This window comes from Oncorhynchus mykiss, chromosome 32 (assembly GCF_013265735.2).
Source record: "Oncorhynchus mykiss isolate Arlee chromosome 32, USDA_OmykA_1.1, whole genome shotgun sequence".
Classification (NCBI taxonomy): Eukaryota; Metazoa; Chordata; class Actinopteri; order Salmoniformes; family Salmonidae; genus Oncorhynchus; species Oncorhynchus mykiss.
The window spans coordinates 27,820,673-27,836,659 of NC_050572.1; the positions used below are offsets into that span (position 1 = coordinate 27,820,673).

General features: G+C 40.9%; 1 protein-coding gene across 3 annotated transcripts in view; it reads left to right on the top strand.

Annotated features, from left to right (window-relative positions):
* LOC110488197 (CMP-N-acetylneuraminate-beta-galactosamide-alpha-2,3-sialyltransferase 1) overlaps positions 1-12,383 on the top strand; it is a 32,489-nt gene extending 20,106 nt beyond the window's left edge. For all 3 annotated transcript variants that reach the window (XM_036971193.1, XM_036971192.1, XM_036971194.1), the window contains exons 3-7: positions 576-772; positions 2,611-2,790; positions 9,705-9,750; positions 9,965-10,084; positions 11,250-12,383. In XM_036971193.1, the coding sequence (XP_036827088.1) occupies positions 576-772; positions 2,611-2,790; positions 9,705-9,750; positions 9,965-10,084; positions 11,250-11,423 (717 nt within the window). In that variant the 3' untranslated portion in view covers positions 11,424-12,383. The remainder of the gene's footprint in view (positions 1-575; positions 773-2,610; positions 2,791-9,704; positions 9,751-9,964; positions 10,085-11,249) is intronic.
* Positions 12,384-15,987: the final 3,604 nt, after the last annotated feature.

Consider the following 15,987-nt stretch of genomic DNA (forward strand, 5'->3'; position numbering starts at 1 on the left):
GGTCTATGGGTATCTGCTAGCAGATTTCCAGTCATTGCGCTAGTTATTGCGCTATTGTACGCAGATGTACAAATGGTATCCATGAGTTCATCTGACTCTGGGGAAGTAGATACAGGGCCTCATTACCAAAATCACAAAGTATCCCTTTAATAGGAGTATTTTTTGATGCTGAGAATAGAATGTATATGTTTTTAAGGAACATTCTTAGAACATTCTTTGAACTAATGTTTTGTGGTTTTTATTGAGTTTTCTTGAACATGACCTTAAATAGAATGATGAGGAAATCTGCAGAAAACATTATGCTGAAATCCTGGAATTCCCACAGAAAAATGCTGTTTCTTAACGTTTTCTGATCATTCTGAGAACATGAGTTTAAATAGAACCATGAAGAAACGTTATGGGAAGGTTGTATGCAAAATAACCATAGGACAACCATGCTCTCACCAAGCAACATATGGTTCTCAGAACATTGTGGTAGCTGGGCTGTCTATGCTGTGTGTCTACCTCTTCTGTCTCTGCTGTCCAGAGTGGTTGAAGACACAGCTAAAGGATTGACGGTTTCCGTCTCTCTCCAGCGCTTGCAGGATCACAAGGACCCGGCCAACTTCAGCGAGGTGGTGGAGAAGTTGTTCCAGGTCATCCCTGATAATGATAACCTCTACAAGGACGCGGGGCCTGAGCGCTGTAGGACCTGTGCTGTGGTGGGGAATTCTGGGAACCTCAAGGGCTCCCGCTACGGACCCCTCATCGACTCCAGTGATGTTATCATCAGGTGACTGGGCAAGCTTGTTTTTTTGTTTGAGAAGGGGTCAGCAGGGGTCAGCTAATGAAATGTACTCCTGAGAAAACATTCCTTTAAAACCTTTTATTGCAGTGGGCTAAATTAGGGCCACAGTGACTTTTGGTAGTCTTAAATAAATATATTTTGAAACAAAAGTATATACCTCACACACATCGTTATGAACTTATAAAAGACACCTGTACCATTTTAGATGTAGTTTAAATTTGAAATTGAGTTTGCATACAAATATTATACTTTATATACATCACAGAAGACTGAAATATTACAAAACTGCCATAGAAACACCGGATTTTCTGAAATCCTTATTAATTAACATTCCACCCATGAGGACAAAGAGTGATCTTTTGGTCATTGACTACAGGAAAGGCTACCTGCAGGTGGCAGTTAATAGCCCTTGGTTTTAAACGTGGTGAGACTAGACACACTCTCCAGCACATAGGTGGGGGTATGAACCTTTTCAGTTTATTTACCAACTTCCAACCATTCCCTCCAAGATTTCGCTGGGATTTTTTGTGATATTTGCAGGAAAAAATGCTTGATTTTGCAGAGGCAATTCTGCAATTTTGCATAGCAATGTGCAACGATATTGGCAAACTTGTTGTGGAAAGGCGCTGATGAGGGGAAAAAGTTTGTTTACGTGTGGCTTGATGGAACCACATGCGATAAATGTGCAATGATTGGTCAATTATGAGCTCTCTTTGTATTACAGTGATGCGTCAGTTTTATGCGATGACTGTTTTTTTGCTGAAATAGTGCAGTGAATGGTAAAATTAGCAAGGAATTGTTGATTTTGCTAAACATTTTGATATCACGGAATCCTGGAGGGACTGGCCAATACATTCGAATAAGATTGGGTTTGTTCGAGCAGTGAGGTTCCTTTACCCCCATATCAAACAAAACATAACATGTATAGGCTACAATTAATTGATCTCATCACTTTCATTTGTACCCCATGTAGAATTGCGGCAAAGTTGGTTACTGTTTGTCACTTTTGGTCAAGTTCGTATGGGTTAAGCAAAATAACCCTAATGATTGGTTGACAAATGGTGCATCCCACAATTCAGGTAATGGCTGCATGGTGCAGTTGGTGAGAAGTGACTTGAAAGCAACTTATTTATTAACTGCATGACCTTTGATCACATGGCTTTTGTCAAATTCATGCAGTCAACATGTAAGTCCAGCTTTAGATTTGATTTCTGCACGGTTTCTCAATGAGGAACCAGACCAACTATCAATGTGGAAATGAGGAGGAAAGTCCTTGGCTGAAATGGATTATACTGCTCATCCCACACTCACTTAACACATAAACACATAGAGAGGGAGAGAGATCCTCTCTGCAGAACTAACTAGATTAATTGAACAGGCAGAATCACAGCTTTCCCCTCAATGCACTCACTGTTACTGGGACACATATGAACTGTATGATCATGTGGAGAAGCAGGAATGCCACAGACTGCCACATGATTCATCACCATGTTCACATTCCAAATGAACTACATTTAATTTAGATGCAAATTCAAGTTTTTTTTAACCTCCAGGCATCCCACCCTCAAAACAGCTATGTTGATTAGTATGTGGAAGTAGATTCATTTATATGTTATATTGCAGAAGATACTACCTTAACCGTAACCCTGCATAATGAACATGGCTCCTCCTACCTCTGGCTTTGAGGAGGATGTTGGGAGCTGGACTACACATCACATCATGTACCCAGAGAGCACCATAGATCTGGACAACACCCACCAGTGTTCTGCTCCATATGTTAAATTGCAGAATATACTACCTTAACCGTAACTCTGCTCCTGCAGAATGAACATGGCTCCTACCTCTGGCTTTGAGGAGGATGTTGGGAGCCGGACTACGCATCACGTCATGTACCCAGAGAGCGCTGTAGATCTGGAGAACACCACCATTCTTCTGCTCATCCCCTTCAAGACTCTGGACCTGCAATGGATCACCAGTGCCTTGACCACCGGCTCCATCAAAGAGTGAGTGATCAATAAATATGCTCTGCACGTTCACATAAAGTATGTAAGTGCACCTTAGCAAACCTTCAATAGAAACTGTAGTTGACGCCTGTGGAATTGTCTGCAAAGATGAAAGTATAAACAACGTTCTCATCACTGAGGTCCGGAATCATTTATCCTTCAAGCTGTGTAAACTTTCTGTTGTGACATGACTATCATTAATCTGATGACTGTTATTTATTTTATCAACTGTTTTTAATTGTTACTCAACTAAATTAATCATGTTACAATGAACTCATTTAGGAATATGGAATATGGGGCACCATGCGAAAAGTTGTTTGACGAATTAAACTCTAAACAGTCAATTATTAGCAGTCAATTATTAATCATTACCTAATAGCAGTCTCATTCTGAACATCACATACTCTTTGCTATCTGCAACAACCCTAACTTTATTGATGAATCAGCAATACACAAATTGGCTTAATTATTTATTTTCTAACTAACTAAATAATGAAACAGAATACATACATACCACCCTGCATACCACTGCTGGCTTGCTTCTGAATCTAAGCAGGGTTGGTCCTGGTCAGTCCCTGGATGGGAGACCAGATGCTGCTGGAATTGGTGTTGGAGGGCCAATAGGAGGCACTCTGGTCTAAAAAATAGCCCAATGCCCCAGGGCAATGCCCTGTGAAGGGCCCTGTGCAGGGTGCGGTCTTTCGGATGGGACGTTAAATGGGTGTCCTGACTTTCTGAGGTTATTAAAGATCCCATCACACTTATCGTAAGAGTAGGGGTGTCAACCCCGTGTGTTAACCCCGGTGTCCTGGCTAAATCCCCAATCTGGCCCTCAAACCATCAGGGTCACCTAAAATAATCCCCAGTTTACAATTGGCTCATTCATCCCCCTCCTCTCCCCTGTAACTATTCCCCAGGTCATTGCTGTAAATGAGAACGTGTTCTCAGTCAACTTACCTGGTAAAATTAACGGATAAATAAAAAAATAAAAAAATAGATTATTGATTAGACAATGAAAACAGGTCCCTAGTGGACAAACAAAAGCATCACTGCTTGGTTAAAAAGGGAGGGGTCAATAGAAAGGGAAAGGGAGAGACATAAATTCAACTTATTATTGTTACGTTTGGAACCTACGCTCAAAGGAATAGTAATACTTTGCACATGAACCACCGCTCATTCTGATAGGAAATGCATTATATAAATGTATATATTTATGCGTAGATGTCTTTCTTCAATCGATCCGTTGATCCGTGGATCGATGTAAGGCTCTGGTTGTCCACCAGAGGTCACAATGTCCTTAGTTGTAGAGCTGCTCTGGTAGGAAAGTGTTTGTTAGAATAGATATTTCAGATGTACCAACAGTTGTCTGAGAGGGATTCTTCCTTCCCACCTCGTGTCTTTTAGTCAAAGTTCTAGGACCACTTTTGCATCCACAGCTGCAGACTGTGAATGTTCTGGTCTAGTCTTTATCATCTTCACTCTTGTTGAGGTTGAGAGCTTCAGAGTTTCTAACCATTTCTACGTGTAGACCACGGTCTCACGTCTTTTGGTTTCGTAGTGGTCTCAATGATTGAATATTCAGGGTTCAGCTCCCGTACACTACACGCCAGTATTAACCCGACAATGTACTGGTCTCACCATTTTCAGCCGTGTAGCCACCGCTCCACTCTTTCTGGTGTTGTAGTTTTAACCATTCATGACGTCCGGCTTACACCTTCCGTCTGCTTGGTCTAATGTAAATTTCACTACCAAGGCTTTTATCCTCTGGTAAAAAGGGGACATTCCATCGCGCCAACACAATGTCTGTGCTCACTTGGGCATGGTTACTGACTGGGCACAAGTTTATATGAAAAACTATCTAATTTAGAAGGTCTATCATCACAAAATTATTCTCATATTTAATATATTTTATACAATATTTAGATGTAAAGTTGATACAGAATACCTACACTTTCAGAGTGACAGTTACTTTGTTATACCATCCTTAATGACATCACAAAATAACAAACAATATGACATAATTATTCTTTAGATCCCCATCGACCATTCTTAGCATTTGGATGTCAGGAATAATGTTCTCCTTTTATTGATGTAAACGTTTTGGTGGAAAAGAGACTGGAACAAAGAGGTTTCAGTCTTCCCATACTAGAGAACCAGAGCGAGAGTTTCTGCAAACTATTTAGGTCCGGCTTTTAAGTCTTAAAACCCCCACTCCTCTCCTGTGTCTTTACTGGCACCTTGAGTATCTGGCATTTGGGGTAAATGCCAGATGGGTTGGTCCATTTTTAGCCAATTTGGCCTGTCTAACTTGGATTTTGTGCGCAACATGATTACGGTCTTGCTAATAATGGGGGCCTCAAGGAAGAACTAAGCCAGTGTGGGGGCCTTAAGGGGAAAGAATGGGCCGGTGTGTTAGAAAAGCCAGGGCTAATTTCTGGTCCCAGAGCAGTCCTGAGTATCTGAGTAGCTTAATAATGTTAAGGGTAAGGCCTCCCGAGTGGCGCAGCGGTCTAAGGCACTGCAGTGCTTGAGGCATCACTACTGATTCGGGTTCAATCGCGGGCTGTGTTGCAGCCGGCCACACCCGGAAACACATGAGGCGACGCACAATTGGCCCAGCTTTGTTAGGGGATGCTTTGGCTGGCCATAATGTCCTTGTCCCATCAGGCTCTAGCTGCTCCCATGGCGGGCCAGGTGCATGCACGCTGACATGGTCGCCAGTTGTATGGTGTTTCCTCTGACACATTGGTGCGGCTGGATACCGGGTTAAGTGAGCAGTGTGTCAAGAAGCAGTGTGGCTTGGCAGGGTTGTGTTTCGGAGGACGCATGGCTCTCGACCTTCGCCTCTCTCGAGTCCGTACAGCGCCGGGACAAGACTGTAACTACCAATTTGGATATCACGGAATTGGGGTACATACATACATACATACATACATACATACAGTTGAAGTCGGAAGTTTATATACATTTAGGTTGGAGTCATTAAAACACATTTTTCAACCACTCCACAAATTTCTTGTTAAAAAAATATAGTTTTGGCAAGTCGGTTAGGACATCTACTTTGTGCATGACAAGTAATTTTTCCAACAATTGTGTACAGACAGATTATTTCACTCATAAATTCACTGTATCACAATTCCAGTGGGTCAGAAGTTGACGTACACTAAGTTGACTGTGCCTTCAACAGCTTGGAAAATTACAGAAAATGTCATGGCTGTAGAAGCTTCTGATACACTAATTGACATAATTTGAGTCAATTGGAGGTGTATCTGTGGATGTATTTCAAGGTCTACCTTCAAACTCCGTGCCTCTTTGCTTGACATCATGGGAAAATCAAAAGAATTCAGCCAAGACTTTAGAAAATAAATTGTAGACCTCTACAAGTCTGGTTCCTTGGGAGCAATTTCCAAATGCCTGAAGGTACCACATTCATCTGTACAAACAATAGTACGCAGGTATAAACACCATGGGACCACGCAGCTGTCATACCGCTCAGGAAGAAGACTTGTTCTGTCTCCTAGAGATTAACGTACTTTGGTGCGAAAAGTGCAAATCAATCCCAGAACAACAGCAAAGGACCTTGTGAAGATGCTGGAGGAAACGGATACAAAAGTATCTATATCCACAGTAAAACGAGTCCTATATCGACACAACCTGAAAAGCTGCACAGAAAAGTAGCCACTGCTCCAAAACCGCCATAAAAAAGCCATACTATGGTTTGCAACTGCACATGGGGGCAAAGATGGTACTTTTTGGAGAAATGTCCTCTGGTCTGAAGAAACAAAAATTGAACTGCTTGGCCATAATTACCATCATTATATTTGGAGGAAAAAGGGGGAGGCTTGCAAGTCGAAGAACACCATCCCAACCGGGAAGCACGGGGGTGGCAGTATCATGTTGTGGGAGTGCTTTGCTGCAGGGGGGACTGGTGCACTTCACGAAATAGATGGCATCATGAGAAGGAAAATTATGTGGATATATTGAAGCAACTTCTCAAGACATCAGTCAGGAAGTTAAAGCTTGGTCGCAAATGGGTCTTCCAAATGGACAATGACCCCAAGCATACTTCCAAAGTTGTGGCAAAATGGCTTAAGAACATAAAAGTCAAGGTATTGGCGTGGCCATCACAAAACCCTGATTTCAATCCTATTGAAAATTTGTGGTCAGAACTGAAAAAGCGTGTGTGAGCAAGGAGGCCTACATCTGTTTGTGAGCATTTCTCCTTTGCCAAGATAATCCATCCAGCTTGACAGGTGTGACATATCAAAAAGCTGATTGTAAATGACATGATCATTACACAGGTGAACCTTGTGCTGGGGACAATTAAAGGCCACTCTAAAATGTGCAGTTTTGTCACACAACGCCATAGATGTTTTGAGGAAGTGTGCAATTGGCATGCTGATTACAGGAATTTCCATCAGAGCTGTTGCCAGAATTAGTTAATTACTCTACCATAAGCCGTCTCAATGTAATTTTAGAGAATTTGACAGTACGTCCAACAGGCCTCTCGACCACGTGTATGGTGTTGTGTGGGTGAGCGCTATGCTGATGTCAACGTGAACAGATTGCCCCATGGTGGCAGTGGGATTATGGTTTGGGCAGGCATACGCTATGGACAACAAACACAATTTAATTTTATCGATGGCAATTTGAATGCACAGATATACCGTGATGCGAGCCTGAGGCCCATTGTCATTCCACTCATCTGCCGCCATCACCTCATGTTTCAGCATGATAATGCATGCCCTATGTCGCAAGGATTTGTACACAATTCCTGGAAGCTGAACATGTCCCATTTCTTCCATGGCCTGCATACTCACCTGACATGTCACCCATTGAGCATGTTTGGAATGCTCTGTATTGACGTGCCAATATCCAGCAACTTCGCACAGCCATTGAAGAGGAGTGGAACAACATTCCACAGGCCACAATCAACAGCCTGATCAACTCACACTGCATGAGGCAAATGGTCACACTGGTTTTCTGATCTATGCCCCTACCTTTTTTTTCTTTCTTTTTGTAACGGTATCTGTGACCAACATGCATATCTGTATTCCCAGTCATGTGAAATTGATAGATTAGGGCTTAATGAATTTATTCAATTGACTTTGAAGTTGTTGCGTTTTTATATTTTTGTTCAGTATATTACATTTTAGATAATTGGATCTACAGTGTGCAGCTTTTATTTTCATACAGCCTAGCCTACGTGTGGTGCAAATCAAATCATTCCCAAATCAACATTGGTTATATGACCTCACACCCAGCACATCTTAAGAGTGTGGTTTTAAATCATGTTAGTGTGTGACCTTATGCATGACCATTGACCTTGATGGGAAACAAGCCTCTGCTATTTGCATCTGGATCTGGTCATCTTCATCGTTAGGACTGTCACTGTGATCATCTATAGAAACATAAATAATGTGACAATGTGTTTGCAAACTGTTACTTGGTTTAACTGTTTGTTGGTACAGTAACCAAAACAGTATCAGTGTCACAAATTCACTATGAAATGTAACATTTTCTAACCTGAAATTGGGTTTCTTTTCCAGACATGACAACCTTTTACTGAACATATTACTGGTATAGGCTACTAGTTTGTCATGAGGAGCTCATATTCAGTAGTCTGTTAGCCAATGCCGATAGACGGGCCACCACAAAGTAAACAAAGTTGGTGGCGCCTCTGTTTCTGTCAGAAATAAGGTGAACTTTATCAAAGATGGCGGTTTATACTGACAGGACCAAAGATACTTTGGTCTCCCCTTTTACACTGCATTACCAAGAGTATGTGAACACCTGCTAGTCGAACATCTCATTGCTAAATCATGGGCTTTAATACGGAGTTGGTCCCCCCCCCCCCCCCCCCCCCCCCCCCCCCCGCTGCTATAACAGCCTCCACTCTTCTGGGAAGGCTTTCCACAAGATGTTGGAGCATTGCTGCTTTAGTGAGGTTGGGCGATTAGGCCTGGCTCGCAGTCAGCGTTTCAATTCATCCAAAAGGTGTTCAATGGGGTTGAGGTCAGGGCTCTGTTCAGGCCAGTCAAGTTCTTCCACACTGACCTCGACAAACCATTTCTGTATGGACCTCACTTTGTGCACGGGGTCATTGTCATACTGAAAGAGGAAAGGTTTTTTCCCTAACTGTTGCCACAAAGTTGGAAGCACAGAATTGTCTCGACTGTCATTGTATGCTGTAATATTAAGATTTCCCTTCACTGGAACTAAGGGGCCCGAACCATGAAAAAACGCTCCAGACCATTATTCCTCCTCCACCACCAAACTTTACAGTTAGCACTTTGCATTGGGACAGGTAGTGTTGTCCTGGCATCAGGCAAACTTGGATTCGTCCGTCGAACTGCCATATGGTGATGCATGATTCATCACTCCAGAGAACGTTTCCACTGCTCGAGACCAATGGCGGCGAGCTTTACACCACTCCAGGCGACGGTTGGCATTGCGCATAGTGCTTGTGTGGCTGCGCAACTTAGGCTTGTGTGGCTGCTCGGCCATAGAAACTCATTTCATGAAGCTCCCGACGAACAGTTCTTGTGCTGATGTTGCTTCCAGAGGCCGTTTGGAACTCTAATGAGTGTTGCAACCGAGGACGGACGATTTTTACTTACTTCAGCACTCAGCGGCCCCGTGTTGCGCTTGTGTGGCTGAACTGACTCTGTGGCATCCTATAACCGGGCCACGTTGAAAGCCACTGGAGCTCTTCAATACGTCTATTCTACTGCCAATGTTTGTATATGGAGATTGCATGGCTGTGTTTTCAATTTTATACACCTGTCAGCAATTGATGTGACTGAAATAGCCAAATCCACTAATTGGAAAGGGTGTCCACCTACTTTTGTATATATAGTGTATCTGTGATAATACTTTGATAGTATTTATATTATGCATTTTGCTTCCCGTAGAACATACATTCCGGTCCGGTCCAGGATTAAGGCAAACAAGAACAGGGTGAGTGAACCTTTGGTTCTGTCTGTAATAGCACCCTATAGTGGAGCATTACTTTTGACCAAAGCCCTATGTATGGGTAGATCTGCTTTAGTTTACCTTACCTGGAGACAAAATAATGCAGATTTTGAAGAGTGATTGGTTGGTTGAAAAACATTCCAATTTAATGATTTCAACTTCTCACAAGGTCAAAGTTTTTTTTTGTTTTTTTTTGCAGGTGTTGATATACAACCCAGCCTTCTTTAAATATGTCTATGACACATGGCTGGAGAATCATGGCCGCTATCCCTCCACTGGCTTCCTCAGCCTATTGTTTGCCATGCACATCTGCGATAAGGTGAGTCCACCCACCTTCACAAGCTTTACACTTCCATTTGGCTGTCTGACAAGGTTCTCTACACCATGAGCGTGACTGCAAAGCATGAGCTGGGTTCGCGTTGAGTTTGTGCTGAGGTCTTAAGAGTTTAAAGCCGTAAAAAGTGTCCCAAATTGTTTTTATTTTTAATTACTGCCGATGGAATTGAAGTCACCGCCTGCGTTGGTGAAATGGCCATACGCTGTGCAGCACTGCATTAGCTACCCACCACTTGGCTCAAGCAGCAACGCTGCTCTACAAATACATTTTGGGCTGGAAAGACGGGCAGACCACTGAGTGTTATGCTAATTATCTCCATCGACACTGAAGGTGTGAATTGCAGGCAATTACCATGTCCTAGGCAGAAGCCATTAGCACAAAGAAAGAGAAACATGTTTCAAAGTTGATACATGTTCCTCCAGGTATAAATATATGTATATTTTAATGACATTTATTTCATATTATTTAATACATGATTTTCAAAAAGTGTAATCTATTTGAAGTAAAAATTGAAAATATACTTACATGAAACATTTAATTTTAAGACTTCAGGAAATAGGTTAACTGCTATGTTTAATAAAAATACACCCATGGTTGCCTTGGTTGTCAACAGCCTTTTTATATATTCGTCTTTTGAATGTAGAAAAACAGGAATCTATACAGTTTACCCAAGTGATGCAGAGGTAGGGGCAACCGTCTTTGAACGAGTCACACTGCCAATGTCCTGGAGTTGTTACATAGTGCTTGACTGAGTCAATGTTAGAAGCGCAGACTTTCTAGTAACTGTATACTGACATCTAGAGTTAGTGCATTGCCCTTATCAATAGGCCTATCTATGTTTTGTACGCTTCAAGAAAAATAAAAAAAATCCACAAATAGATTCATTTGATTTTGTCGATCTAATATGTGTCAGAGTACCAGAACACCATATAAACGCATCAATCAGTACAGCAACATTCCACCTCATCAGTTCTGTAGCACATGGTATTATCTGGGTCAAAGCACATATGTATATGACTAAGTCATATGGTAGTCAGTGGCATTGTGCACCAAACAAGTTTGGGGGAGGGGGGGGGGGGGTGGCACACTGATGGCCAAATCCAGGGTGGATGAGTATCTCTGCATAATGGTGTATTGTATCATTTAGGTGAGTGTGTACGGGTTCGGAGCGGACCGGTATGGGAACTGGCACCACTACTGGGACAATAATTACCACGGAGGCGAATTCCGCAAAACTGGGGTGCATGATGGGGACCATGAGAACAACGTCACCCTGCTTCTGGCTGATAAACACAAAATTGATATTTTCAGAGGCTTCTGATATCTGGAGATGTCATTGGCCTGAGACCATCAAGCCTCATCAGCCTAAATCCTGTTGACTCAGGGATTACCCACTGGGGATAAACTGGTTGAAATAACATTGTTTCAACGTAATTTGTCACTGTATCGTGATGTGGAATGCATGTGTAAAATGTCTTGGATTTGCAAAAAGTCATCAATGTAAACAATTTTTTGAGGGTGAAATTTCAACCAGGATTATGTCATGGTAACCTATTTTTAAGACACAATTTATATAAAATGTTACATTTGTACCTTTTTGTAACAATATCAGATCTTTAATGTTATATCCACTATCAGACCCCCCCCCACACACACACACACAAAAAGTGTTGGTTGTGAACTAACACTTGTACTTTTTTCCCCCTGACTAGCTCTGACTTTGCTGATAGCTACTTCATTGTGGATAAATGTACTTACTGTAGGTTTAACAATGCAAAGGAAACGTAACCATACTTCATCAATCGGATACCATCAATGATGCTATTTAGGCCTATATAGCATTTGCGACCGTCATCAACAGCTATTTGAATTCAACCCAGGATTCAACTAAAAATAGACAATACATATAGGCAAATGGTTTGAGTCTTTTGGTTAATTTAAAAGTTAATAATGTATGGGGGGGGGGGGGGGGGTTGCGCTAAGCTGACATATGGAATTGTTTTAGATGGTCATACTATGAATCCATTAGCTATTTGATTTTGAATTTTAGAACTTCTTTAGGTATAAAAAAATGTTTTGATAAATTATTAATTTTGGCCTCATAAGAAACAAGGTTTTGAAGTGTCTGTCATAAACCCAGTATATATAAAAATGTATATATTTATTTTTTTGTGTGTATATATATATATATTTATTTGTAAAAAATAGTGCACGTTCAAGATCACAGGTTTGTCGACCGCTTCACAATTTCTACAATAAACAGCATTGATCACTTGCATCATGTCATTTTAATGTCACGTATTCTCAACTGCAATCTGTCATTTGGTTGTGCTGTTAGATGGAGCACAGTGATAACACTAAGTTATTGTATAAATAACATATGACATTGTATTCCCATTTGAACTTTGTTGTGCTTTTAAATGGTCTTAAATCCAGTGATACACATGTACAGTGCCTTCAGAAACTATTCACCCTTGACTTTTTCCACATTTTGTTACTGCAGCCTGAATTTAAAATGGATAACATTGAGATGTATCACTGATCTACACACAAAGCCACATGTCAAAATGGAATTGTTATTAATTTTAACTAATTTCTAAAAACGAAAAGCTGATTCACTCCTTTATCGCATGCCTAAATAAGCTCAGGAGTAAATATGTGCTTAGCAAGTCCAGTAAGTTGCATGAACTCACTCTGTGTGCAATAATGGTGTTAATCTATTTCTGAATGACTCCTTTCTGTACCCCACACACAGTTATCTGTAAGGTTCCTCAGTCAAGCAGTGAATTTCAAGCACCGATTCAACGACAAAGACCAGGGAGGTTTTCCAACGCCTTGCGAAGAAGGGCACCAATTGGTAGATGGGTAAAAAAAAGCAGCTATAGAATATACCTTTGAGCATAGTGAAGTTATTAACTACACTTTGGATGGTGTATCAATACACCCAGTCACTACAAAGATATAGTTGTCCTTCCTAACTCAGTTGCTGGAGAGGAAGGAAACCGCTCAAGGATTTCCCCATGAGGACAATGGTGATTTTTAAACCAGTTGCAGCATTAAATGGCTGTGATTGGAGAAAACTGAGGATGGATCAGCAACATTGTAGTTACTCCACAATTCTAAACTAAATGACAAAGTGAAAAGAAGGAAGCCTGTACAGAATACAAATATTCTAAAACACTGTTTGCAATAGGGCAATAAAGTACAACTTTGAAAAATATGGCAAAGAAATGTCCTGAATACAGAGCATTATGTTTGGGCAAATCCAACACAACACATCACCGAGTACCACTTCATATTTTCAAGCGTGGTGGTGGCTGTATCATGTTATTGGTACGCTTGTCATCGGCAAGGACTAGGGAGTTTTTTAGAATAAAAAGAAAAGGAATAGAGCTAAGCACAGGCAAAGTCCTAGAGGAAAACCTGGTTCAGTCTGCATTCCAACAGACACTGGGAGACAAATCAACCTTTCAGCAGGACAATAACCTTAAAATGCAAGGCCAAATATTGTACAATCCAGGTTTGCAAAGATCTTGGAGACTCTGCTGTCTCCAAAGTTGCCAAAGTTGATTCTAACATGTATTGACTCAGGGGATTGAATACTTATCTAAATAGATGCCTGTTTTATTTCCCATAAATGTATTTATTGTGTAGATTGTTGACCAAAAAAATGACAAATCAATTTTAATCCCACTTTGTAACAAAACGTGGAAATAGTCAAGGGGTGTGAATACTTTCTGAAGGTACTGTAGGTGACCATTCAACCAAACAAAAACTAGACATTGTTTTTCCGTTGGAATTTACTTGTGCTTTTAGACAGTTGAAAGCATAGTGATAACACATTGGGAATTCAACAACCTTTCGGCTGTCTTTTTGAGCGAGTGAATATAGGTTGTAATCTCATTGATCAACGTCTCAACCAAATATTACCCAATTGTCCACATTGAAATGATGTGTGCCCAGTGGGTATGGTTTTGATACAGAGCTGATGCTGGTTGATTTATATAGATGACTGAAACAAAACTATTTCATATTCACATTTAGCCACCATGTACAGTCGTAAACCCATAAAACAGAAGGGTGTCAATTTTTGGGGGTAATTAAGTGCCTTATCCATGATATTCATTTGACCAGATAAAGCAGGTCCAAAGTTCCTTTGTTATTCTTGTGAGCGAGCAGTGCAATATTCTTTGATAAATGATTTAACATGTACAGTACATTACAATTCTGGAGCTGCTGCTCATGACAGCTCTGCAATTACTCATGACCAAATACAGTATTATTATTTATGACAGGCTTTTCAGATGTTACAGGCTTCTCAAAAACATCTCCACTAGTTGGACTCTGATACAGAGAGATGTATCAGACCTTTAATGATGATGGGAAACTGTAGTGACCTAGAACCAGTGGTGTAAAGTACTCAAGTAAAAATACTTTAAAGTACAACTTAAGTAGTTTTTTGGGGTATCTATACTTTACTATTTATATTTTTGACAACACTAATTTTACTTCATTACATTCCTAATGAAAAGTATGTACTTTTTTACTCCATACAATTTCCATGACACCCACAATTAATCGTTACATTTTGAATGCTTAGCAGGACAGGAAAATGGTTAAATTCCCGCATTTATCAAGAGTAGATCCCTACTGCCTCTGATCTGGCGGACTCAGTAAATAATGTCTGAGTGTTGGAGTGTGACCCTGGCTATCTGCAAATGTAAAAAACAAGAAAAGAGTGCTGCCTGGTTTGCTTAATATAAGGAATTTGAAATTACTTGTACTTTTACTTTTGATACTTAAGTATATTTAAAACCAAATACTTTTAGACTTTTACTCAAGTCCCCCCATACATTTTTTGAGCCATGGGGAAGATCTCAATTGCATACTCCTCACATTCTCTCTCCTCATCTCCTTCTCAAAATCCATTGGATAAGAAAACAGAGGTCCCGCCCCTCTGACCTTTTCCTCCAATGGGTTTTGAGAAGGAGACGAGGAGAGAGGACACAAGGCGTTTGCGATTGAGCTATTCCCATGTTTTACATTACAAGTTTTGAGACCCTGTAACATGTTTCATTTTAATAAATATTTGTTTAAAAAGGAGACCAGTAACACCATGTATGAGTATTATTATTAATGGTCAATGAATTCAATATCAGTGATAATAACATGCTCCACGTATTTAAAAACACACACACGACCGACTTTGGGAAACCCTACATTAGAGGGCACTATCATCTCGTGCAGGGTTTCCCAAACTCGGTCCAGGGGCCCCCCTGGGAGCACATTTTAGTTTTTGCCCTAGCACTACAGAGCTGATTCAAATCATCAAAGCGTGAATCAGTCTAATGATAGGGAAAAACCAAAACGTGCACCCGGGGAGGTGGGGCCCAAGGACCGAGTTTGGGAAACCCTAATGGATAAACTGTAGTATTTGCCAATGGCTCTGCTTCACAAGAGCATAATGACAATATCATCTTTGCTCTCCTGAGACTGTCTTGTTGAAGGATCAAGGTATAAACATACATACATACATTAGGCTACAAATTATAGTGTAGAACTACATTGCAACTACATGCAACTACATGACCCAGCTAGAATCATCAGCGTCCTCTAACTCTCTCCCCCTCCATTAATGTTCCATTAATACTTGCATATTAAACCAATTATGATATTCTAACTAATTAGGCCTACTTACTCCCGAGTGGCGCAGCGGTCTACAGTTCCTGGTTCGAATCCAGGCTGTATCACATCCGGCTGTTATTGGGAGTCTCATATGGCAGCGCACATTTGGCCCAGCGTCATCCGGGTTTGGCCGGGGTAGGTCATCATTGTAAATACGAATCTGTTATTAACCGACTTGGCTAGTTAAATAAAGGTTAAAT